Source organism: Callithrix jacchus, chromosome 4 (genome assembly GCF_049354715.1).
Source record: "Callithrix jacchus isolate 240 chromosome 4, calJac240_pri, whole genome shotgun sequence".
NCBI lineage: Eukaryota > Metazoa > Chordata > Mammalia > Primates > Cebidae > Callithrix > Callithrix jacchus.
This window is the reverse complement of record NC_133505.1, coordinates 167,191,642-167,219,288: the sequence shown is the minus strand read 5'-3', so window position 1 is coordinate 167,219,288 and position 27,647 is coordinate 167,191,642. Positions and strand designations below refer to the sequence as shown.

General features: G+C 41.7%; 1 protein-coding gene across 1 annotated transcript in view; it reads right to left on the bottom strand.

Moving 5' to 3' along the window:
- Positions 1-27,647, bottom strand: part of SLC22A3 (solute carrier family 22 member 3) — a 107,095-nt gene that overhangs the window by 50,542 nt on the left and 28,906 nt on the right. Inside the window, exon 2 of the mRNA XM_035297109.3 lies at positions 1,540-1,643. Coding sequence (XP_035153000.1) covers positions 1,540-1,643 — 104 coding nt within the window. The remainder of the gene's footprint in view (positions 1-1,539; positions 1,644-27,647) is intronic.

Sequence of the window (27,647 nt, the reverse complement as noted above, 5' to 3'; positions counted from 1 at the left end):
AGAGTTATTCATGGCTCCTCTTTCTCCCAGGTCTGGCTCCTCCCCTCCAATGCAGCATGTCCTATATGAGAACAGATGCTCAGTCACTTAGAAGAATACAGGTAGGGGAAAGTCTCCAACTTTAATAAAGTTAATTTAGTTTGGAGATAGTTTTATTGATAGAGTAAGAGAAAAAAAGCACAGATGAAGCAAAACTTAATATTTAAATTAGAAAGAATAAAAACAAAGCAAAATATTTAAACTGCACAGTTCCAAATTGTAGCCAGAAAAAAAGAAGAAATGGGGGGCAATTAAGAAAGGAAAGATGAAGCTTGAAAGCGCTAGAAGTAGAACAAAAGAAAAGGACATCGATAAAAAGAAGAAAAAGGGGAAAGGGCATCACACATAAAAGGATCCAGCAGAAACTCACATGCAAAGGATAGCTGTGGAGAGGGTGAGAGAGAAACATGAAAGAGAAAGAAAAAATGACAGAAAATGAAACCCAAGGCTCTACCCATTTTGAAGCACTGGTCTGACTAAACTTAGATCTTCAAATGGCTACAGAATCTGGGGCCTTTGGTTGTTCTGTTAGCTAGGTAATTGCTGTTTGCAGTTCTCTGAAAGGCACCCTTAGTACCACCCACTGAATGGCACAGTCACAGGGTGTTGGGGCTGGGCTGGATTAACCAGTACAATATTAGGTCAGATATGGCCATGAGTCAGAGATGGATTAACCAGAACAATATTAGGCCAGATATGGCCATGAGTCAGCGATGGATTAACCAGAACAATATTAGGCCAGATATGGCCATGCGTCAGCGATTCCCAGTCTATACTCCTATTACCTCTGCTAAGGGAAATAGGGAGGAGTATTAAATTACTGCAAGTATTTTCATAGTTAGAATTGGGATAAAAACAGAATGAAACATGAATACAATAACTAGCACCAGTGATATTAAGGAAGAAGAATATTTAAATAGAAAGCATGACTGTCTTGAATATATACACTTACCATGCCTGTCATTGGGCAGCTGTATTTATGAATACAAAATAATAGAGAAAAACTCCTTTCATGGTTTTTAGAAAAATATTTTTTTCACAGAGTTTTAAATTTGTAGAATAAAATACTAGGATTTTTTTTTTTTAAAAATTAGGTGAAACAAATTTGGAATGGGCCAATCTTCTGATTAAATCAATCAAACCACAACCAGTAAATTGTTACTGAAGTGCATCAAGTTGATTGATTCTATATTTTCCAGCACGACAATGTGTCACCCCAATCATGCTGTTGCTTTGGAGGTCTGTGTTTTCCTTCTGATACTCTCAGACCTACTGGGAGCAGCTTCAGGCCTTTGTGCAGCTCAAGGAAGAAGGAGATGAAGTTTGAGAAGAAAACAATCAGTCAAACCAGACAAGTGTGAATGTCATGAATGGCGGAATCAAGAATTGTTTCCAAATTTGGCAAAAATATTGTTTTAAGAGTTAATTTAAGCATTTTTCTCCCCCATAGGGATGCATGGTATTACAGTGATGTAAAATGGCTGTCACATTGGTACCTACCTGTCCGCTGCATAGCCTAAGGTGAACGCTCCAGTCAGGAAGCCGAGGTTCAGGATGGCTTGGGTGAGGTCCAGCATCCACGCATTGACACAGACGAGGTCAAACTGAGAAAACAAAGAAAACACACATGGAGACATGCGGGCACGTTGATCTTCAAAACACCTTATCTTTTGTATAGATCAATGGTCTGTAAAACGTTTTCACTGATATACTCCTTACATAAACTTTGAAAATGTATCACATGCACATGTTTACATTAGTACATAAATGTTCTTTGCCAGTTTAAATAACTGCAAAGGATGTAATTTTCATTATACTATAAATACTGACATTTAAAAATAACATTGTTATAACATCATTCTTTTAAGTGTATTAAATAGAGCGAGGGTTCCCAACCCCCACGTCATGGACTAGTACCAGTTCGTGGCCTGTTAGGAACGGGGCCTCACAGAATGAGGTGAGCAGCAGCAGGCCACGAGTATTACTGCCTGAAATCTGCCTCCTGTCAACTCAGCAGCGGCCTTAGATTCCCATAGGAGCATGAAAGCTATTGGGAGCTGGGCGTGGAATCTCGGTTGTGCACTCCTCATGAGAATCTAACTAATGCCTGATGATCTGAGGTAGAATAGTTTCATCCTGAAACTATCTCCCCCAACTCCCCCTACTCCCTCCATCCGTGGAATAATTGTCTTCCATGAAACTGGTCCCTGGTGCCAAAAAAGCAGGGATGACTGCAAGAGAATGTGAATATTATAGCAATTGGACACCTGCCATCAGGTGCCCATAACAGTCTGAAATTTGACATCAATCTTTTTTCTCTTTGAACTCTTATATTCATGTCCACAGACTTTTATTCTAATTTATTTTGTGGAGAAAATATTTTATAGGTTTTGTCACCACACTTCTGTGTACAGTGAGTTACATATATAAATGGACATTTAATTTTTTAAAATTTCCTGTGGCAATAAGTCTCTAAATATTGGACTTTTTTCTGATTGGGTTATAATTACAATTATCATTAGATCATAACTAGTGAAAAACATAAGATGTAATACATTTTAAGACATAATTATCACACAGAAGTAAAATTTTGTTGGAAATGTACATCTCCATGGCCAGAAAAATGTTAAGAGAGTCTAAGTTTTTTCAGTTAGGTCATAAAATCAGTGGATATATTATTTATTACTAGGATGAGTTAGGGCTCAATATTAATTATGTTTCTGTTTTTCATTTTTCTAAATTTATGAGCCAAGAAGATTTGTCTGTAGAAATAAATCAGTGAAAATGGAGGGAGTTTTGCTACAGGGATGTTACTCAATTCTGTTACCTCCTCCTCAGCTGTATGCCAAGATCTATCGGCAAATTACTTTTGCTTTTCTATTAGGCAGAGTAACAGGAATGTCACTCGATTCTTCAACCCCCTTCTCGACTATGTGCCAAGCTTCACACAGTGATCTATCAGCAGATTATTTTTACTTTTCTGTTAGCCAGCGTGTGATGTAAGTTCTCCTTCAGTTCTGCTCTAAGAAAAAATAAATGGAAGCCACTAGACTTACAAAAAGTGGTTTAATTAAGTAATTAGTCATTTACATTTACTTACTTATAATTAGTCTTACCTTAAGAAAGTTAATTACTTTCTTAATTACTTTCACTTAATATGTGAAATTGGCCCATTGTTTGGTGCCCTGTGTATTTTAAAACTTCAAGTCAATGCCTCACAGTAAGATGAGAGAAAGGCACAATTAATTTTGCAAAGTGGGAAAAGTACAATTTTAGATAGGAACCTGCATCCTTAAAGTGGACATATTCTTAGATAAATTTGTTTTGGGAAAGAGGACAAATGTGAGTTGGGATCTGAAACCTGACTCCCTTGAAAGTATCCAGGCCCACGATTCCTGTGATCATCTTTGAAAATCTCCAAGTGGTATGCTTACCCCAGTTCCATGCTGCAGTCTAACCACTGCATTAGACTCTAGCATGAAGAGAAAATTCATGGAGTTGGAATACAAATTGGGAGGAGTCTCATGAATACATATTCATAAGCAAGCTATCATATTTGCTTAAAAGTCCAACGTCTTGCCTTGGTTTTACAGCGAATGCCCTGTCACCTAACATAGTTGGGAACAAACTGGAGGCAGCAGTAGCTGGCCTCTCACAGAGCTGCTGAGATGACCAGTTGAGATGAAAGAAGTAAAGACATTTACAGATACGCATAATAGTTGTAATGATGGTCATTTTAAAGAACTTTTATCATCAATTTTGGTTTTTTGAGGTACAAAAATTTTATTTTAAGGAAACAAGTTGATTATTTGTCTGAAATAATTTCTCATTGGAAATAAGCAGGTAAAAAAATGCACCTAAAATAAAAGTGCATAAAATTTCATAAATCAAACAGACCATCTAACTACCAGAAAAAATGCAACATTTTGCTTTGGAAAAGTATCAACCAGTATCAAATATAAAATCCCAAACAGTAGAATTTGCTTCATCCATCTGTACTTCAAACAGCTAGGTTAGCTAGCAGAGGGAAACGGGTCCTTTTGTAGATGAAATAGCAAGGTCTATCAAGAGCTTACCTTTTAATAAATTTGTTCAGCCACTTTTGAGCTACGTGAATTAAAATGCCCCCAAAATATTATTTAAACCCATTGAATGTTCTTTAATATAAAACTGATTCTCTTCTTGACTGTTCCATAAATGTAATAGTCAAACAGGATTTTTCTCATATTCTATATGTAAATAAGAATCAATTTAAAAGAAATACCTCAGTGGTTAAAGTGCAGTGATAACACAACATTTTCTAAAGTTCTGTGATAGGCATCTGGGCCAGATACTGTCTGCCCTTCTGTGTTTTCTTCTGCACCTCAGGGCACTACATTTCTCAGATTCCTTTGCTGGTAGGGCTCTGCGTAGGCTGCAGGAGTAGGGAGCTAGTGCAAGATCAGAAAGCAGGAGGGAGGTAGTGGACATTCTGCTTCTGGCTGTGGCAGCAGCTCCAGCTCCAATCCTGACAGTGGTGGCTGTGGGAGTCAGCCAGTGGCCCATGTGCTTGGTCACTTGGGGGCAAACGAATACTGCCCTATAGGTGCCAGCTTTGTAATGGCTGCCCAGCAGGGCAAGTACTGACCACCAAGACACTGCAGGAACCGTCCTTCCTGATCCCTGTCCTCTCCTTCTTCTTCAGCTCTTCCAAAACAGCTCAAATCCTAACCCTTTAATTAAATCCTCTTTGGTTAAAATACCTAGGCTGGTTTCTGTTTCCATGACTGGGATCTTGCCATCTTTTGAAAGTAGAAAATAAAGCAACAAATCACGTATCTCTAAAGAAACGCACACACATCCACACACGCTTGTGTTTTCTGTACAGGAAAAATTGCAGGCCCAAAGATTGAACGGTGTGGTGCTGGCTCTTGCTCATAGAGTCAGGGGACAGACCTCTGCCTCTAGGTGCTGGCACATCCTAATCAGTTCTCAGCTTGCTGCCTGCCTGCTGATGCAACCTCTCTGGGCCTGTGATATGTCTTTTGTGTTTAAAGAGAGTTTAGCGGGGACCAAAGCCAATGAACTTCACAGGCTAAGTCCTTTTTCCTGATATAAAGTACTAAAAGCTTGTTGTAGTTCCCAGGGAGACCTAAAACCGACCTCTTGTCAATGGGAGATCATTGTGGGTCACCAATGAGTTGCTTAAGCCCGAATCAAAGACGCACCTTTACATCCTTCTCCTAAGGCAATCTATGTAGAACGACTGAAGTATCTCCTATTTTTTTTCAGTGTCCACATGCAAAAACATTAAGCAATTTTAAATGTTCATAAATCTGTGTGTACTCATTCTGTTACTTATTAATCTTCCAAGCCACTTTTACACAGAGAGCAATGCCTTTTGGCATGAACAGAAAGTCTGATAAGACGCAAACTGTTCGTGTAAGGTAAGGATTACATTGCTTCATCATTTTGCAGAGAGCCCGAGTAACTGTAGCCAAATGAGAAACTTTTGAAGGGTTTCCAAGTGAGGGTTTCCTTTGCTTTTCTTGGTTGTTAAAATCCAAATAGACATTATGTTCATTAGAATTGTAATGATGAAATGCTGGGGCAAGTATTTATTAGATACATGCTAAAGTTGTAATTTCCAAATTATCTTTTAGACAAGAGCAACAAAACATCTCCTGTTTACAAAGGTCAAAGCTAAGAAGTAAGGTAGAAAATAATGCAAGTATTCAAAAGGCTGAGAAACGCAGGAGAGGGGCTGTATTTGCTCCTTGGACCATAGGGAATGGACCCAGGTGGCCATCAGCTAGAGTTTTCTATTGGGATCTAGGTTAGCCCTCTTGAACAAACTCTCACTTGAGAGAGTCTAAGATTAGACGATATCACAGTATTTTACTGTAGTTACAGCACTCGTTCACGGTGTGCATTTTTCTAGGAGAAAGACAATCTCTGAAGTCAAATGACAATATCTATGTGCTTCTGTTTTAATTTTCTAGGGATGAGTTGTCAATAGAAACTTTCCTAATCAGCCCTTAGCTTGAAATCAAAAGTCGTTAAACTCTTCATCAGTGTGTGTGTTTTCTTTTTAAAGTCGCTGACACTGTCAGGTGTGGTGTGCTCCTGGCTACATTTTGCATTGGTCAAAACAATGACATGTAGACTCCATGGGCAACTTCCATTTTTAATCAACCACACGACAATGTAACAGAGCCTCATAATGGCTAAAAATTATAGTAATCATAAAGAATAATTTGGTTTGGGCTTCCACGAGGAAAAAGGATGTCATATTAATTCAGGTCATCATGAAAAAATTTTAACATGATCTGATGGCATTATTTGAGCACGTTCATTTAATATCAGAAAGCTAACACTTTTTATACTGCAGGTGTAAAAGGTAATTATCAGGTATTGTGGAGATTGCTCCAATTTGGTTTGGTTGGTATTATGCTGACAAGGCTGGGAGGAACACCAGTGATGTGCACACCTTGTTTCTGCCCCTGGGAGGAACTTATTGTACAGTTTTGGAGCCAAGGTCAATTTATGTGAAACAAATGTAGAACAGCTGAGATCTAAACAGAATGGGATCAACTCAATGTAAGGGAACTTTAGAGGAAGAAATGGCCCATGGAGGCAAGAGCAGCTGGAGACGTGAAGAAGGTGGGACCACAACAGGTCTCACGATGAGCTGTATTTAGACAAAAATCAAAGGGAAAAGGACACTGAAGACAAGGTGAGGAGCAGGCCCAGGCACAGAGACAGAAACGTGGATGCCAACAAGGTTCTCCCTGGCATGTGTCTGGGAAGTACAGCATTTGAAGCTGGGCAGCCGCATGTCCCCATCCCACCTTTGATGGGGAAGGGAGTGCAGGTCGATGGCCAAGACAGGAAACCAGGTTAGAGAGAGCGTGTGTACCCTTAGGACAGGTAGGATGAAGCTCAAACAGATTGAGGAAGAGTCCGGAAGGCTGCAAGTAGAAAGGCCCCGGGACAGAACATGATTCCCAGGAGCCAAGATCATGTCCAAGAGAGTGAACCCGAAGAGTCTGCAATGATTGCCCGGAATGGGGTGACTTAGTTTAATGCAGGGAGGCATCCTTATAAAATACAGGCTATTAGATCCTCATTTGACATTGAAGCTGTTCTCCAAGCTTCATAACTACCGGGTTTTACTATAGGTTAAGCAGCTAATCTTCGAAGTATAATGGAGCAATGTCTTCTAAATGCATCGCTTTTTGTCTAAACTTGTGAAACTGGGAGACATGAAGGTAGTAAGTCTGTTTGAATAATAATTCCTGTCATTTATTAACTTATGCCCTTGGTGACTCATCCTCAGGTTGTCCAAGATGCATGTGATACATCAGCCCCTCTCTGTCGAGGCTGTTTTATTTCTTTGTAGTGGAGGTTTCCAGTCACACATCTTAAAATGTTCACAATTTCTCTAAGTAACTGAGACTGTCTAGAGAGGAGAAGGAGATGAAAGTTTTTAAACATGTGCAGGGTCCACTTGGCAGAGATGAGCCCTAGTTCTGGAGCCAGACAGCCTGGATATCTTGACTTGGCTGCTCCTAGCTCTGTGTCCCCTGGTGATTTTCTAATATTGTTGACTTGTATCTTTATCTATAAGATGAGAGGAAGAGCTGGAATGATGACATCATTGATATTATATACATAAAGCACTTAGCCAGTGCCCGAGACATAGTAACTGTCCAATAAATGTTACCAGTTACATTATAACCAGTGATATAATACTGATGATAATAAATAATATTATATAGAATTACTTGGGGTAAATGAAAGAATGGCTGAGTCCAACTCCAGTCCAATTAAATAGGATCTAGTCTAATATGCAGCTGACATAGAGGTTATCAACTATTTACTTGCTGGGAGATAGTTAATTTCAGCATATTTTATTGTATTAGTGTCCCCCCAACCCCGTAAATATTATATCTGCCTGAAACTTCAGAATTTGACCTTTGGGAATAGGATCTTTGCAGATGTAATGAGTTAAAATGAAATCAGGCTGCATCAGAGTTGGCCCTAGTTCAGTGACACTTATCCTTTGAAGAAGAGAAAACAGAGACATATCCACCTACCAGAAAATAGCCATATGAAGCCAGAGACAGAGATTGGAGTGATGCATCTACCAGTCAAAGAGTGCCAAGGACTGGTAGCAGTACTGGAGCCAGGAGAGGCACAGAGCAGACCCTCTCCTAGAGTCAAAGAGAGAACATGGTCCTGTGCACATCTTGACCTTGGATTTCTGGCCTCCAGAAATAGGAGCAAATGAATTTCTATTGTTTGAAACCACCCAATTTCTGGTATATTGTTTCATCAGCCCTAGGAAACTAATACTCTTATCATTTGCGCATAAAACAAAGCATTATTAAAACAACAAAGACGATGACTCTCTCCTCTGCGTCCTCACTCCTTGGAATTCAGGGATGAGCTTTGGTGCTGGGTCCTGGTCCACACAACTGCATTTCCCTGGTGACTCACTCATCTCATTCCCCAGTTGCAGCCCCCTGGAGAGAATGCACGTCTTTCTCCCCCATTCCTCAGGTGTCAGCCTGGACCCACAAGATACTGGCTTCCCAAGCAGACAGGACCGGACAGCCTAGAGGTAATGGGAGCTGCTGTCTCTCAGAACAGTCTCTGACCAGTAGAAGACGAGACACAAGAGAATAGGGATCCCAACATCTTGATGGCTTCTCTGAGACACAGGTGTTCCACTAGGCTTTGCAGAGCTCCCTGGGGAATGAGGACAGCACATTGGCTGTGGAGCTGTGGCTGGCTTGGGGTTTCTCTCTCTGAATTGCTTTCCCTCCTTCCTATATCTCTTCCTTTCTCCCCTCTTCTTCCCTGGGATGGCATCCCATAATCAAGAATTAATAGTAAGATTTTGCCCCAGGCTCCAACTTTTAAAAAATATATATATTTTTTTACTTAATCACCTCTTAATACTATCACACCCAGGCTCCAATTTTTAAGGCACTCAGGCTTGACAAGTGGACCACAGCTATCTGAATAGGGCTATTCTATTTTCAAGTCATGCCCCCCATCATGCTACCTGACTTCAAACTAAACTACAAGACTACAGTAATCAAAACAGCATCGTACTGGTACCAAAACAGAGACATAGACCAATGGAACAGAACAGAGGCCTTGGAGGCAATGCCATGCATCTACAACCATCTGATATTTGACAAACCTGACAAAAACAAGCAATGGGGAAAGGATTCCCTGTTTAATAAATGATGTTGGGATAACTGGCTAGCCATGTGCAGAAAACAGAAACTGGACCACTTCTTGACACCTTACACTAAAATTAACTCCAGATGGATTAAAGACCTAAGCATAAGACTTAACACCATGAAAACCCTAGAAGGAAACCTAGGCAAAACCATTCAGGACATAGGCATAGGCAAGGACTTTGTGACCAAAACACCAAAAGCATTGGCAACAAAAGCCAAAATAGACAAATGGGATCTAATTAAACTCCAGAGCTTCTGTACAGCAAAAGAAACAATCATTAGAGTAAAGTGGCAACCCACAGAATGGGAAAGAATTTTTGCAATCTACCCATCTGACAAAGGACTAATATCCAGAATCTACAAAGAGCTAAAGCAGATTTACAAGAAAAAAACAAAACAAACCCATTCAAAAGTGGGTGAAGGACATGAACAGACACTTTTCAAAAGAAGACATATATGAAGCCAACAAACATGTGAAAAAATGCTCATCATCACTGGTCATTAGAGAAATGCAAATCAAAACCACATTGAGATACCATCTCATGCCAGTTAGAATGGTGATCATTAAAAAATCTGGAGACAACAGATGCTGGAGAGGATGTGGAGAAAAAGGAACACTTTTACACTGTTGGTGGGAGTGTAAATTAGTTCAACCATTGTGGAAGACAGTGTGGCGATTCCTCAAGGACCTAGAAACAGAAATTCCATTTGACCTAGCAATCCATTACTAGGTATATAACCAAAGGATTATAAAGCATTCTATTATAAAGACACAGGCACACATATGTTCATTGAGGCACTGTTTACAATAGCAAAGACCTGGAACCAACCCAAATGTCCATCAATGATAGACTGGATAAGGAAAATGTGGCACATATACACCACGGAATACTATGCAGTGATAAAAAATGATGAATTTGTGTCCTTTGTAGGGACGTGGATGAATCTGGAAACTATCATTGTCAGCAAACTGACTCAAGAACAGAAAATCAACCACCACATGTTCTCACTCATAGATGAGTGTTGAACAATGAGAACACATGGACACAGGGAGGGGGGCATCACACACTGGGGTCTGTAGGGGGGACTTGGGGAAGGACAGTAGGCAGTAAGGAGGTTAGGAAGGGATAACATGGGGAGAAATGCCAGATATAGGTGATGGGGGGATGGAGGCAGCAAACCACATTGCCATGTATATACCTACGCAATAATCCTGCACGATCTGCACATGTACCCCAGAACCTAAAGTAAAATTATATATATACATATACATATATATATGAGATATAAAAAATTAGTTTTATTTTTGTGGGTACATAAAAAAAAATTCATGCCTCCACATTTTGGAGGAGTCTGTTTAAAAAAGTGTAGTTTATCCAACCATGGCATGTTTATACCAATGTAACAAACCTGCACATTCTGCACATGCACTCCAGAACTTCAAGTATAATGAAAAAAAGAAGAACAATAGATTTAACAACGCGAATTAAAAATGATCACTATAGAAAAAGTATACATTATAAGTGGTGATTAATCAGTCCTAAAGTAATCAAAGGCACACATACTTGGCACTCATAGTGACTGTTTTTCATGAACTAAATATCTTGAGTCACCACATTGATTTAATGCAATTCCATCCCAAAGGAGGGACCACACAGAGTCCCACCCAGGGCCAGCTTCACTGTACAGACTCTGCCCCATCCCTGCTGGAGCCAGTGTTGAACAGGTTCCACACGGTCGCCAAGGCTGTCAGCCCGACCAGCAGGTCCTGCCGCCCAGATGGGTTTTCTTGCTCTCAGCCCTGCAGCCACACACCTGGCATTACCAGAGTTTCCCTTCCACAAAGAGAGAATAGTGCTAAGCCAGGGCATGAGTTAAGAGGTGAAACTGCAGCCTTGCTCCGAACATCTGGGTATAATATCATTAACACTGGGAGTACAAATGGTCAAGAAGGGACCAACCTCTGGCCTGCTCTACCCTTGGGTTACGGAGGAGAGATGTGTCACAGAGTCATGTGGACAGCCCACGGCTGCACATCAGGCCACCCTGACTGCTTGGTTGCCTGAAACCCCTTACTTCCTCCGGTGGCCGTGGCAGGACTGAATTTTGGGGAAATCACCCTCATCACTGTGAGCAAGAGCAGAGCCCTGTCAGTCAAGGCACTCTGCCCCTTATCACTGTGGCCTCCCACATGGCCACATTGGGTTATACCAAGGACTGGCTGAAGGGAATTCAGGTTTTTCTGCTTGGCTCTCTGTAGTCTCTTTGTAAATTTTTGTTTATTGATTGGTTCAGTCAGTTGGATAGTCCAAGGAACTGGCACATGATTGATATAAAAACAAGATAAACAAATGGCTCAGGATTGAGGGCCAATTCTATGGAAGAATCAGGTCACACAATATTTTAATCAAGTGAGATTACCAGCCTTTCATGTGAGACATTTCATCATGTCGTCTAATCATGAGTATTCTGGAAAGATGCATAAATTGGATGCTCTAGCCAGTGACTAGCTAATATATTCCTTTTTTGGGAGCCCAAGAGGAGAGTCCGCCCCTTGGCTTCTTTCCTTGGTTTAGGGGTAACTGCCTTGTAGCTCCAGTTGGCTGAATTCTTGCGTTTTTCTAACACAGGTCTCATACCTGCCCAAGCAGGCTGTGACTTAGCAGCTGATGCACAATGCAGCTTTGGGGTAATCCTTCTCTGTTCCTTTGCTCTCTAATAAGAAACCACAATCAGGTAACATCTCTATTTTCATCCTACTTATTTTTTTTGCAGATAATTGCTGTTAGCTCTTAAGCTGATTCCTGTAAGTTTATTTCTAAGAAAATAAAAATGAATAAGGTGGTGTATAGGACAGTCCTGAAAGGGAAAAATGGCTAAATTCAGAAGCACATTATAGAGAGGCAACTCAGGGGACTGGACTCACAATAAGAAGCATTTCTATGAGCATTTTACAGAAGTATTTTTTTTACTATAAAATAATTAAAATAGAGATTGAGAAATATACAGCAACTTAGTAAATCATCATTTTCAAAAAGAGGGCTCATGACTTAACACAGTGGTTCTCAAAGTCTGGTCCCTGTGCCAGCAGCAACACGTCACCTGGGAGCTGATAAGAAGTGCAAGTTCTTGGGGTCCACCTCAGACCCACTGAGTCAGAAATTCTAGGGGTGGGTCCCAGAAATCTGTGTTTGAATCCACTTCTTCCAGTGGATTCTGATGCACACTTAAGTTTGAGAATTACAACATAACATATTATTTCTATTTGTTTTGTTTTGTTTTTCAAATGCAACACTCTGACATGTATTGCTGGTTACCCTCTAGGAAGCCAAGGAATATTGCTGCGGGCATGAGCGTTGTAGACAAACTTAGTGTATCTGTTTCCTATTGCTATATAACAAATTTCCACCAACTTAGTGGCTTAGAATAACACACATTCATGATCGCACAGTGCTGTAGGTCAGAAGTCCGGGTGGGCTCGGCTGTTCTCCCTGCCCCACGCAAGGTGTCAGGGGCAGGCTGAACTCCATCTGCAGGCTCTGGGGAGGAATCTGCCTCCCAGCTCATCCACACCATTCACAGAATCCCAGTCCTTGTGGTTGTGGGACTGATACCCCCGTTTTCTTGCTGGTTGGAGCCTGGGAGTATAGAAACAAGGTCACGCCCACAATAAAAGGAATGAGAATTCACTTCCAGATTATAATCCAGGCAATAGACATTATCTCCAGGACAAAGATGAGATGCACGTGCTATTCTGGGAAGATACTAGGAGAACTATTCACTGAGCACATTTCTGGATTTTTGTTTTGTTTTGTTTACTAGTATTTACCTTGGAAAATACTGACAGCATTTCTGAAGGTATGAGATCCAAAGTCGGATGAGGCTGGCAAACAGCCGAAGTCTAGGGCGGCATTTCCCAAGGGGACGCCTGTACACACTGCTCCCGTGAGGCCTCCAAAAACGTGAGTGGAGATCATCATACATTAGTAAAATGTCTAGGATAGCCCTTCTGAATGGAGACATTCCAATACATTGGCATTTTAAGGTTCTGACAAGTCCTGTAGCAAAGAAATCTTTTTGCCTAAGCTGAGATTGTGTCTACATGTATTTCCTCAGGAGCCCCTCTGGCTGTGGGGCATTGGGAATACTGCTCATGAGAGTGACGGTTATAACTATAAAGTCAGAAGCAGGCTTGGGGAGAGAAGCTGGGGGCAGACTCCTGCTCACTTACAGGCAGTGAGAGGATTTTGTCTTTGGCCTCCTTCCCTCAGTTCAATGCCACTCCCTTACCACTCTTTCTTCCTTAATTTTCTCTGCCAACCTGCAACCTACAGAAAGCAAAGTAAAGCTGGGCCTGTTTATGCATCTCCCCAGGTTTTCATGGCTCCACATGCCCCTGGCCTTGGCAACTTGCTGTGTGGGAGCCCAGGCAGTTGCCACCCAAGCTTGTGTCCTGACCTGGCAGCCGTCTGGCCTCCCCAGAGGCATGGCTGCCTGGGTGCCACATGCAGGAGGCACAGCAGCTCCAGTGCCAGGTTGTACCCATCCCTGCTCCTGGAGCCACAACTCCCAGTCACTGATGTGATCACAAGGGTAAACAACTGATACCATATCCAGTAAATTACATGAGCTATTTAACTCAGAGGTCTGGCTGCCTGGTGGCTGCATGACCACGAGGCAGCCAGGCAGCCTGGGAAGTGTGCAGTGTGACCATCAGAATGAGAAACAGGAAGGAGACAGGAGGTCCAGTCCAGATGCATTTCTCTCTCCCTCCTCTCAACAGTCTCCAGTCCCATGAGAGGCTCCAAAGCGACAGCAACAACAACACCACACCTTGGGGTGAGTGCTGTGCATGCCTGCCGACCTCTGCCCTTCTTGGAGAGCAGGTGCCTTGGCTCTGCCAGCCCTTGGAAGACCTCTGTGCTGGTGGGTGGCAGCAGCTCCTCTGTGCATGGGATCTGGAGGGCTCTGAGGGTACCCCCGTGCATCCATGTTCCTGCCCATTCTGCCCCACTCCCCTCCCCTCACTCTTCCAGCTGGGTCTATACCTCCCCTCCCCACAGCAACCTAGCAGAAGCTTTGCTTCTCCACGTGTTTTCTGGGAAATCTGGGCTATGAAAAGCTATAGGCAAACTTTATAAGATATTCTCAGAATAAGGACAAAAGACATAAAGGTAATCTCACTCAAAGAGATACCCTAAAACCAAGCACTGCACTTGAAGGATGCAATTGGCGATAAAGCCAGGAATACCCTGCAGTGCCACAACCTTTCCTTTTTTAATATTCCTTTCAATTTCTCTTTCCCTCACCTAACCAGGGAGGGAAAAGGGCAGCCTTCTGAAAACAGAAGACAGGCTGGAAAACAGAGAGCAGGCTGCACAGGCAGAGAGTAAGGGGCTGGAGGCGAAAGCAGAAGTCCAAAGGCAGCAAGACTCCCAGAAGCTCCTTCATGTGCACAGGTGCATGGGCCATGCCCTGCTCTGCAGAAGATGCAGGTGGAAAAAGCCGCACCATTGACAGTCCACGTTCATCTCCAGGGGCCTGGGTTCAAAGAGTTAAGAAACATTGCTATGCACATGAACAAAATAAGACATAAATATATCTTGGCTTGGCCAGGTGCGGTGGCTCACGCCTGTAATTCCAGCACTTTGGGAGGCCGAGGCGGGTGGATCACGAGGTCAACAGATAGAGACCATCCTGGTCAACATGGTGAAACCCCGTCTCTACTAAAAATACAAAAAATTAGCTGGGCATGGTGGCGCGTGCCTGTAATCCCAGCTACTCAGGAGGCTGAGGCAGGAGAATTGCCTGAACCCAGGAGGCGGAGGTTGTGGTGAGCCGAGATCGCGCCATTGCACTCCGGCCTGGGTAACGAGAGCGAAACTCCGTCTCAAAAAAAAAAAAAAAAAAGAAATATATCTTGGCTTCTAATTCCTAAAGGTCACTGAGTCACAGATTTATGAGTTTCTCTCTGTCCCCATTCCAGTTGAAAGGATGCAACCAATACATTAACACAAATTCCAAGCCACAGATAGAAACTAGGGATGGGTCCTGCCCACAGACCCAATGCCTGGGGAAGTTTTGACAGAGAGCAGAGCAGGCAGGAGCCACATCATCTGTACCAGGCAGGGGAGCCTGCAAGGGAGGTGACCAAGAATTCATGACTCCTTCTCTCTGTTCCCCTTCACTAACAGCTCCTGCACTGCCCGGAAGGCAGAGGAAGGCTGCAGGGAGAATTCTGGGGTCCAGTTGTGCAGAAGCCCATGGGCCCAGCTGCCCGTAGTATTCTTGCAGAAACCTGGCCCTGGCACAGGTGTGTGTTGGGGGCTGGAGGCCATGGGACAGACAATACAGAGGTCAGTTGCTGAGCACCTGGAGGGAGGGCTTACCTCCTTCCCCTGCTGTCTTGTTCAGCCCTGTCAAACCCTCATGAGAAAGACTGGTCAGAGCTCCTGAACCCATGGGTATCTCCCGCTGAGCCCCACCAACCAGAAAAATTATGGTAAGTGGGAATTGAAAGGACTGAACATGGCACTGTGTCTCCCATGACAGACCTCAATGCATCTGCCACACCAAACAAACTCTGACTACCTACAGATATGAGGAGAAGACACCGGCCAGGCAGGGCAGGGTTCAGCACGATTCTTCAGAAGAGCAGAACTGGAGGAAATGATTCCATGCACAACAATACGCAGGAAACAAGAAGTCACTAGAAACCTGAATTCGTGCTTTCGGTGAGACACAAGAGTCTGTTGCATTGATAAAATGAGAGCAATTAATCGTGAAAAAGAAGTATTCTGCAAAAAGGACTCACTGGAGATGAAAATTATAATTGCTGAACTTAAGAACACTTGGAGACAGGGAGCTGCATACCGGTGGCTGGAGGAGAGTGAGCAGGACCCGGAGTGCCGGTTCAATAAGTGCACCAGGAGCCTGAGAACTCCAGCCATGGAGGAGGAGCCTGCGAGACAACAAGAGGAGCCCAGAGAAAGCCAGCTGTGCAGAGGCTGCTTTCCCTGCATGGGAAAGAGGGGAGCAGAGACATGATGAGGCACACAGAGAAAGTCCACCATGTGGAGATGACTTTCCCCAGGTGGGAGAGAGGGGAGCGGAGACACGGTGAGGCCTGCAGAGAAATTCTGATGGTGGAAGGAAGGTGGGAGTTGAGCAGCAGATCGTGGAGGGAGCACTTAGACCCCCTTCCCACCCAACGTCCCAGACCTCAGAGGCTGCCTAGGGAAGCCAGAGATCTGGGTATCTGGCTGCTCCTCTTAGAGCACGATTCTCTTGTGTTCAGCCCCACTAGCACCTCTGGCTTTGAAGCATCTGTCTTTCCTGGGTTCTAACATGCCCCTCCCTGAAAGCTCCTGTCTCCCACCTTCCTCACCCTTAGTGTGAGATTCGTTTCTGTGCTGAGCTAAGTCAATTATTGTCTATATTTATTGATATGAATAGATATCCACATCATGAGTAAAAATTAAAATCAGATTATAAAACTGGGCATATGATTCCATTGGTATAAAATACTCTGAATTTATGCATGTACAATCATCCTCAGCGGATGACCATAATCTGGGGATTCGTTCTAGGACCATCCTCAGATACCAAAATCCACAGATGCTCAAGTCCCTGATATAAAATGATGTAGTGTTTGGGCTGGGTGTGGTGGCTCACACCTGTAATCCCAGCACTTTGGGAGGCTGTGGTGGGCAGATCACCCGAGGTCAGGAATTTGAGACCAGCCTGGCCAACATGGCAAAAACCCATCTCTACTAAAAATATAAAAATTAGCTGATCGTGGTGGTGCATGCCTGTAGTTCCAGCTACTCAGGAGGCTGAGGCAGGAGAATTGCTTGAACCCAGAGGTTGTTGTGAGCTGAGATGGTACCACTGCACTCTAGCCTGGGTGGCAGAGCAAGACCCCATCCCCCTTCCCCCCAAAATGATGTAGTATTTGCATATAACGTATGCATATCGTTCCATACACTTTAAATTATCTCTAGGTCATTTATAATACCGAATAAAACGTAAATGCTATGTAAATTGTTGTTACATTGTATTGGTTTTTATTCATATTATTTTTATTATTGTTATTTCTATTGTTTTTCAAAAAACATGTTCAACCCATGGATGCAGACCCTGTGGATAAGTAGGGTGGACTGGACACTAAAATGTCAGAAGAGGGCACCTATTAAACTGATCTAAAGTTCTGAGTGCTTGGATAATTGGTGATTTTCTTTTCATATTTGTGTTTTGTCAATTTCTTTTTGTACTGAGTGTGTTTCATTTATTTTATTTTATTATTATTATTATTTTTTGAGATGGAGTTTTGCTCTTGTTACCCAGGCTGGAGTGCAACGGCGCGATCTCGGCTCACCACAACCGCCGCCTCCTGAGTTCAGGCAATTCTCCTGCCTCAGCCTCCCGAGTAGCTAGGACTACAGACAGGTGCAACCACGCCCAGCTAATTTTTATATTTTAGTAGAGACAGGGTTTCACTATGTTGGCCTGCAGGGTCTCAATCTCTTGACCTCGTGATCTGCCTGCCTTGGCCTCCCAAAGTGCTGAGATTACAGTCGTGAGCCACTGCACCCTGCCTGAGTGTGTTTTATTTTTATGTAGTTTCAGAAAAAATATAGAACTATATTCACTTTGGAAAAACAAGAAATTCTGTATGTAGAATGTGAAGTCAAACATTAAGAGAGTGGGGAAGGAATTTTCACTGAGGGAAATAAAGTGAAGTGATCATAGCAAGAGGAAAGCGGAGAAGGGTCCCCCAGGGTCAGATGCAACATCTATCTGAGGCTGCTTTGGGGTGCAGCAGAGTGGAGTGCTCTTCCTGACAATTATATTTGAAGTTGTTGTTAGTGGGAATTGGAGTGACTGGGAGTGGGGTGGGGAGACTGCCTTTAAAAGTCTTTCAAGTGATATTTAGTTTCACTTGAAACATAGGAAATAATTTAAAATGTGAAAACACTGAGGTTAACCAAGAACCTCTCTCTAGGTACACTTAATTCTATAATGTCTACGGCAAGTTTGCTCGTTCCACTGGCAAATTCAGTTGTGGTAAATGAGTGTTCCTTGCATAGTGCAGCCCTAATTCACTGCCATTCCGTCACAACTGGAATCCTAATGCCCAGGCAGAGCTTGGATTTTGTGTGCTGGACTCCTTGATAGTGTTCTTTGTGGGTTTTTTTTTTCTTTCTCTTCTTAAGATTGGGCCATTAAAAAAATCTATTGTCAAGTTCACTTATTCTTGCTTCTGCTACTTCCAATCTGCTATTGAGATGTTTAGCAAATTTGTTATTTCAACTGTACTTTTTCAGCTCTGGAATTTCCATTTTTTAATAATGTAATTTCTCTTTTAAGATTCCCTGTCTACTCATTCATTAAGACAATTTTTCCTTCAATTCTTTTAACACCCTTTGGTTGAACATTTACAATAGGCGCTTTGAAGTCTTTGACTGCTAAATTCAACATGGAGGCCTATTCAGAGTCAGCTTTGGTTGACTGATCTTTTCCATCCCCTCTCCAACTCCTCCCCCAGCCCCTGGCATTATCACATTCCTGGTTTCCTTGCGTGTCTTACTAGTTTGAGATATTAAAGGACAGGGCCTAAAGCTAGCAGATAATAGCCCTTCAGCCTTTCTGAGTCCTGTGTGCTCTCCTGGTGATCACTGGCTTTTTGTTCTGGTAAGAAGTTAGCTGACCTGGACTCAGACTATAAACTCTGCTCTTCTGTGATATGCAGCAACTGATAACTCCCCTACATTTTTCAGCTTCTGCAGTTGCTTTGTTTCAGGCTGGTCTCCTGAAGACTCAAACATTTGAGTCTCTCCTATGTTTGCATAAGTTGGTGGTCAGCCAAATATTTGGAAAGAGTTTATATGCAGATTTTGGGGTTCATCCTGTCTGTAGTTCTCCCATTTCTGGGGAAACTCGCCCTCCTAATTTCCAGCTGGTGTGCCAGTTTTGGTCACTGTTCTTTTACATCTTTAGCCAGCAGGGCCTCAGCTTTCTAATACCCAACCTGCACATGGATTCAGGAAATGTACTCAGTTAATAAGTGAATAAATAAATCTGCGTTTTTGCTTCTTTTTCTAAGACAAGTAATACTGGATGAAATTGGGAATCGGCATGCTTTGGCTCTTGTAATATAATATAATACCTATGAGATAATATCTCCTGTTTTCACGTTTAAAAATTACATGAAATGTGCTTTCAGACTATAAAATACTTCTAAAATAAATGATTTATTTTATAAAGAAGACTAAATAATTTCTACCAGTATACATATGTCCTTCGGAATTTTCAACTTAAAATTTTTTCTCCATTCCACTGGACTCACTGGAAATATAACTGAATGCAGTGTTATTCTCATCACACGTGATGCCGGAATCTCAGAAGCAGGATAGTTCTAGTACTCTCTTTGATCCCAACCCAACACATCACCCTAAGTAGATTTTTGATTCTGCTTTACACTGGTAGAAAATGATGGCTGAAAATAGACATCATAATAATGTCTTTGCTAATAAAAGGCCTCTATTATTCCTCTTCATAGTTGTAAAATAAATAATTTATGAAAATAAAATCAATGAGTTTATATCAAACCACTTCTTTCTTAGGCCCAATTAAGTTTGTCTCAATTTACGTGTTAAACCTTGAAGATATTGTAGTATAACTTCTAACTATTAGCTTATATTCATCCACCTTCCCTTTAGCACAGTGTTCATTAGAGTTGTGCACGGTGTCCAACTCATACTTTTGCCAGTATTCTCAGTTCCAGAGACCATGGTCCGCCTTGAATACTGGAGAGGAATCAGCATCTGTTGTACCTTACTCCATGATATCAGCCATAATGCCTAATATTCGAAGTTCAAGTTTCAGAATGCATGCTTCCAAAAACGTGTCTACTGGTATGCTTTTAAAAAATGTGACATCAATGTACAGATACAAGACCTTCAGGCAACTGTCTTTATGAGATACTACTAAAGTGATAACCCACTATAGAATAGGGACAGCTCCTACACGTGGTGTTAGGGAGGAATGCCTCTTTTTGTTTTTTTGTTTTTTTTGCCTTGGAAATGAGATTATTCTTCCTTTGATTAAAACCTTCAGTAGCTCCCCATTTTTAGAGAATAAAGTTTGGACTTTTTGTATTTATTCCAAGGCCTTTCTCATTGTGTCTTGTACGTTTTTCAAATCTTACCACCTTCTTGGCTGCACTGGTATATTCACCAATATCTGAATTACGTTTACCTTTCTGTGCTTCCAGCTGTTCTCTATCAGAGCTACACAGATGTCTAGTTCAGTTAGCTCTAGAAGGTGAGCACCTCAATTATGACCACATATCTTGAATTTTCTGGGAGAGTCCCAATGCCATTGTATTCTTTATCTCTAAAATGAACTTGGTGCTTCTCAGACTACGTGTACCTGTTTTTTGGTTCAGAAATTATGATTTACTATGTTATAATTCTATATCATCAAATTAAAAAGTTGATAAAAATAAATCCTTTTTTAAAAGATTATTGCCCGTAACTTATTTTTTTATTTAAATAAGATAGTGACTCTATAGAAATTAGAAGAAAACAGAAATCATCATTGTTTGCTTGCATTTCCACTCTGATATTTATATTCTTCTAGACTTTTGTCTATGCATTTATACATTGTATATGTTTTATAATGTTCTATTGGTATTTTAGATAAGTTGCATGTGATTTGTGAGTTTGTGAATCTTTTATATTATCATCTTAAATGGTTGCATTTAGTACATTGCATATATGATCATAATTCTCAAACCAATCCTTTATTTTGGAAAAGAGCTTATGTGCCTTTATTTTTTTACCATTGTTACAGAAACACACTGAAAACCTGTTTTCAAAAAACGGATACTAAACCCATAAGAATTTTAAAATATAGTCAAGTCATACCAAGAAAAATAAATGCATTGGGCATAAAAATTAAATTATAATTTCATTAAAATTATTCCAGTTGTTTTATAAACCTCACATTCCAACTTATTCTAAAACAAGTTTTAAAAATACTGTGTAACATCATTTCATAATTTATGTAGATTACAGATTCTTTTGTAAACTGCCTACACAGACCTTCTAAATTAATACACTTGAGTATATTCTATAAATACCCATTATTTCCTCCATGAAGTTTGTAGCCTCAGTATTTCAAAAATATGATAAAGATCTGTCAAGATAAGCCTGAATTTAATTACAGTGATTACAACTTCTTCATGTCATTGATGTTGTATCCCTTATATGACAGTAATCCTCTGAAAAAATTAGGGGTTGTAAAAACTTTAGAAGAATGTGATAAGACATAAAAATGACCCAACATTTTTGAAAGAAGGCTGTTCAAACTTAATGATGGGAGAAACAAAATCTGATGATATGTTCAGCATATATATTTCAGATGTATTGATCTTCATAAGACTTGTGAGCACAGATAAGAAACGAAAGACAAATCAGAACAACATGGCAAGTACAGAGCATGAGTCATAGCTCCTTGCTTTCTTATGATTCTAACTGCAATAATCCATGGTGGCTGGTTTGTATTTGGAATTACACAACAATGAACCAAAAATGGGCCAAGTATTTAATAATAATAAGTACTAAAAAGCAAAACTACACACACACACACACACACACACACACACACAGGATAATAATAATAATGTAGAGTTCTGCTGGCTTTTGTGGTTCTTTGGTTTGGAATAAAGGAAGGTACTAAATTAACCCATCAGGAAGAAAGAGACTTTGGGACTTTATTGGTACAAAAAGTAGTTCTATCACATTTAGTTGACATTTTGAAAGAGTGCAAGAGGGTGTTTTTTTGCTACTAGAAATTTTCCCCAAATACAGAGAAAGTGATATTGGGCAGCTTTGTGCATTCTAAGACCCCATGTAAGGAGCAGGAGCAGTGCCACAGCCATCACGATGCAGAGAGGATGTCAAGGGAAAGCAAAACAGACAGAGGAAAAGCATTGAAAAGTACATTTTTTTAAAACCTCGGAATGAGTTTCACTATCCTTTTTGAGGAAAGGAAAAATATGGAGAACTCCCTCTCCTCGCCTTGATGTGAGGGCATGATGCTGAGCTCTGTGTGATTGTGGGAGCTGCTTCCAGGACTTCTAAATTCTAATCTCTTTTGGAAATCTGCCACCTTAAGATGTCAAGGATTGCCTGATCTACAGATGGTCCTCAACTTAGGATGGTTTGACTTGGCGATTTTCGACTTGATGGTGTGAAAATGATATATGCTTAGTAGAAATGTACTGTTTTTTGAATTTTGATCTTTTCCCAGGCTAGCCGTATATGCTAGGCAGTAGCAGTGAGCCACAGCTCCCAGTTAGTGACGTCATCACAAGGTAAACAACTGATACTATATCCAATAAATTATATTTATTATAAGATAGGCTTTGAGTTAGATTATTTTGCCCTACTGAGGCTAGTTTAAGTATTCTGAGCACATTTAAGGTAGGCTAGGCGAAGCTATGATTTCTGGTAGATTAGATGTATTAAATGCATTTTTTAACTTATGATATTTTCAACTTAACAATGGATATATCTGGATGTCATCCCATCCTAAGTCGAGGAGCCTCTGTATATTACTGTCCACCAGACATTCGTTCCATGAAGAGAAATTCTAGGGTGGAGGATGAGAGCCAACATATCTGATTAGATTTTAATTTCTGTCTTTCAACATTATGGTAGCCCTTTTTCTCCACTTGGAAAGCACAGTTGCCAAAGATTTTCAAAATCTCATCAGAACATGCAGTAACACACACACCTTTTAAAGCTTGCCAAAGCCTACATTTTCCAATAACACCCTCTTATGACATCGACAGCCGACCTGAAGAAACACCAGCACCAGTGCCATATGAAAATTGACCTTTCCAGAATATGACAACTAGGTACAGAATTTAAATAGTTAGTATTTTCCCAGTTTAATGTATGTCTTTTAAAAACTTCTAAAAATCATTGTCATTTATATAAATATCAGAAAGCTATATTCTAATTCTACTACCATATTTCTGAGCTCAACACATCATTCTAGAATCTTCACAGCCTCAGTTCTGTTCACACATCAAATTAGAGAACACAAATCAAACAGTCTTGAAGGCTGGGGCTTTCCTGTTCTGATATATTCTGATTTTGTGAATGTTGAAGAGTGTTAAATAGAAACACGAGGTTGCTGGTATCACTGAGATTATTACCATTAGATGAGGAGACAAACAAACATAAAACGAGAAGATTTACAGGAAAAACAGAACACTAAAGAAACCAATTTTAAAAAGTAAAAGCTATTGTTAGAATGACTGAACAAGTTTCCACAAAGTTAAAAACAGTGAACCGATTCAAACAAACGAAAATCTTTGAGCCAAACCTAAGTCTTCTTAGCAGCCTCTGCAGAAGGCCCCTCCTCCTCTTCTGTCCTGCATCCACTTTGACTTTGCGCTTTGTTCCTTTGGTGGATTAAGAGCAAGAGCAAGTGATTTGGGCAACAGTAAGTACAGTGATTTGGTGTTTGAGAGCAAGAGTAAGTGAGACTTGACAACAAAATTATTTTCGTAACATTTCCAATTGATTGGAATCAGGAAAGGAGACTTGAGAGAGCTGAGGAGATCTTAGGAGGGTTTGGCCAGGTTTTATGGGTAAAGAGCTACAAGGAAGTCCACTCCAGTCGTAGGACAATAGGATTATTGACTGAAGTCAACCTGGAGATGAAAGATTTGCAAACATTTCCTTGTTTCCTTTCCTTTTCTCTCTCTCTCTCTCTTTCTCTCTTTGATGGCATCTCACTCTGTTGGCTGGAGTGTGGTGACATGATCTCAGCTCACTGCAACCTCCACCTTCCGGGTTCAAGCAATTCTCCTGCCTCAGCCTCCTGAGTAGCTGGGACTACAAGTGTGTACCACCATGTCCAGCTAATTTTTGCATTTTTAGTAGAGATGCGGTTTCACTATGTTGCCCAGGCTGGTCTCAAACTCCTGATCTCAAGTGATCCACTTGCCTTGGCCTCCCAGAGTGCTGGAGTTACAGGTGTGAGCCACCACGCCTGGCCACATTTCCCTGCTTCAACTGGGGAGATTATAATTATTTGACCAAACATGCAGACCAAACTTTCTAATCAAGCTCTGAAGAGCTACACCCATGGAAAGATCTTGTTTCTAGTCTCCCTGCCTACACACCAACAGCATCTTTCCCCAATTCCCTAAAATACCCAAAGCTGTCCTTGCCAGGTGTTGGGTGTGATGGAGTGAGGAACTGGCCTGTTCCATGACTGGGATGCATGTTGATGCTCCCAGCTCCAGGGCAAAATCAACTTGTCACCCAGGATTGCCATTCTGATTTGTTGTGTGGCCTGAGGTCACATTACTAATAGTTGTGCAAAGTCCCAAACTGATATTTGCTTCTTAATACATTTTATAAGTAATTGTTTTTATTTGGTTACTTGGTTTTATTAAAACAAAAATATATACACAGAGACTTCAGGATGACCCACCTTTAAGGCCTTGCAGAACTAAAAGGAGGTGCACCTTTGGGTTGGCTCCCTGAGCCAGTAACATACAGCCTATAACAACTGAAGATTGTTTTTCTACACATCCAGGTGTTCAGGTGAATAAATACACAGGTTGATGCCTAATCACAAGTAGCATGGCATGTTTCAACTCTAAAATCTGGTGGCTAACATTTACTTTTAAAAAAAAATTGTATTTTCATTTAAGTTCTGGAATACATGTACAGAATGTGCGAGTTTGTTACATAGGTGTATGTGTGTCCTGGGGGTTTGCTGCACCTGTCAACCCATAATCTAGGCTTTAAGCCCTGGATGCATTAGCTATTTGTGCTGATGTTTTCCCTCCCCTCACCTCTCTCCACCCTCCCCAGGCCCTGGTGTGTTGCTCCCCTCTTTGTGTCTATGTGTTCTCATTGCTCAACTTCCACTTATGAGTGAGAACATGTGATGTTTGGTTTTCTGTTCCTGTGTTAGTCTGCTAAGGGTGATGGTTTCCAGCTTCACGCATGTCCCTGCAAAGGACATGACCTCATTCCTTTTTATGGCTGCATAGTACTCCGTGGTTTATATGTAGCACATTTTCTTCATCTAGTCTATCACTGATGGGCATTTGGGTTGGTTTCATGTCTTTGCTATTGTAAAATTCACTTTTTTTGACACTTCACATTACATCTCTGTGGGTCAGGCTTTAGATTAGTTGCTTTACATCTCATTAAGTCCTCCCAAAAACACTGTGAGGTAGACACAATTATTATCCTCATTCTACAGGTGAGAAACCCAAGGCTTAGAGGATTTGGGAAGCTAGTCAGAGGTTCCAAGCTAGTCAATAGATGGAAAACTAAACTCAGACCTCTGACTCTTGGGTCCATACCTCTCAACCCCTGAGAACAGCCATGAACAAAGAAATGCAATTTTTTTTCAAACTGCTGGAATATGCATTCTTGATTTAAGCAGGCTCAAGAGATTATTCTTAAAACAATTGTACTTAGGTAAATGTACAGTGTAGGAAATATGCAAGACTTGTCCTTAAGAATGAAAAAAACACTTGTCACTGTTCTTTCAATAAATAAGATTTTATTAAACTATTTCATTTCTTAAGTGAGCTATTTTTGTCATATTTTTGCCAGTTGAATATTGCCCCACACTTGCTCTGCATAAGCACTTTCTGCAACTGGTATAAGGCAAAAAACAAAAAAATGTTGGAATCTTACCATTCTGGTTTTTCTTTCCCTCTAAACACCACTCTGACAGTTTATATTCCTTGGAACCCATTGCTTAGGGGTGGGGGTGGGGTGGGAAATGTGTAAGCTTTTGACTACAAGAGTTATGCATCTTGGTCTTAAAATTATGTTTGCTTTGCAAAGAAGAGAAGGTTCTGGAATAGGGTGTCTCCTTGGCAGTTTATATCTTTATCTTGGCTCGGACTTAGGCCAGACAACAAGCAAGCTACTCACTACTAATACTGCATCTATTATGTGAAAGCCTATGGGGCATTTCAGAAAGGCAGGGGTCCTGGTTGTGTGCATGGAGGCAAAACCTCACTTTCCAAAAGGCTGATTCCTTCCATTTCTTTCAGGACATAGAGGAGCAAAGGCATCAAGTTTCCACATCTGGCTTGCTAAATTTCTGGAAAGACATGCTGTCACCAAGGTTTTGGGTGAGCATGTGATCATTCCTCCCTCCCCAAGTTCACTTTCCCCCTTGGGGAGGCAGTGGATGTCAGCCTTCTACGCGAGCCAGACAGCACAGTCTGCATGTGCTCTTGCTCTGCCTCTGTGGAGTGCACCTGAGCAGCAGGGATGCCCCAGCCTCTGGCACTGCAGTTGCCTTACAAGTTGAAGGTGGAGATAAGACACACACTCTTTTAAAAACATCATGCTAAGTCTGGAGCTTGGCACCCTTTCCTGGAGAGACCTGAACATCTCCCCTCCCACTGCCACGTCTTTCTTTTTTCTTTCTTGTGGCCCTTCTCAATCCAGGTCTGCTCTAACTGGAAAGCCAGGTCCCCACAGATGAGCCCTGTGATGCTGGGGAGGTGGGAGTCACAGGAAATGCCCCTCGTCACCAAGGCCAGGAGCCTCTCCACAAACACACTGGGTGATTTTGGGAAAGCAGGGACAACATCTGTCTCACAAGACATTGTCACCTTTAAAGTATTCCAGATCAGTATTTTCCACAACCTGAGTGAGGTGTGAGCATACTAAGCACAGTGAAAAGACAGTTAATTCATTTATTTATTCATTCATTCAAAAGACTTTCACAGGTGGCAAGATGGCCAAATAGGAACAGCCTGGTCTGCATCTCCCAGCAAGATCAACACAAAAGGTGGGTGATTTCTGCATTTCCAGGTGAGGTACTTGGCTCATCTCATTGGGACTGGATAGACAGTGGGTGCAGCCCACAGAGGGTGAGCTGAAGCATGGTGGGGGTGTCACCTCACCCTGGAAGCACAAGGGGTTGGGGAACTCCCTCCTCTAGCCAGGAAAAGCCTTGAAGGACTGTCCTATAACAGTGCATTCTGGCCCAGATACTATGATTTTCCCATGGTCTTCACAAAGCGCAGACCAAAAGATTCCCTTGGGTGCCCTGGGTGCATCAGGGCCCTGGGTTTCAAGCACAAAACTAGGCAGCCATTTGGGCAGACACCGAGCTAACTGTAGGAGTTGGTTTTTTTTTTTTTTTCATACCCCAGTGGTGCCTGGAATGCCAGTGAGACAGAACTGTTCAATCCCTGGAAAGGGGGCTGAAGCCAGGGAGCCAAGTGACCTAGCTCAGCAGATTCCACCCCGACAGGGCCTGGCAAGCTAAGATCCACTGGCATGAAATTCTTGCTGCCAC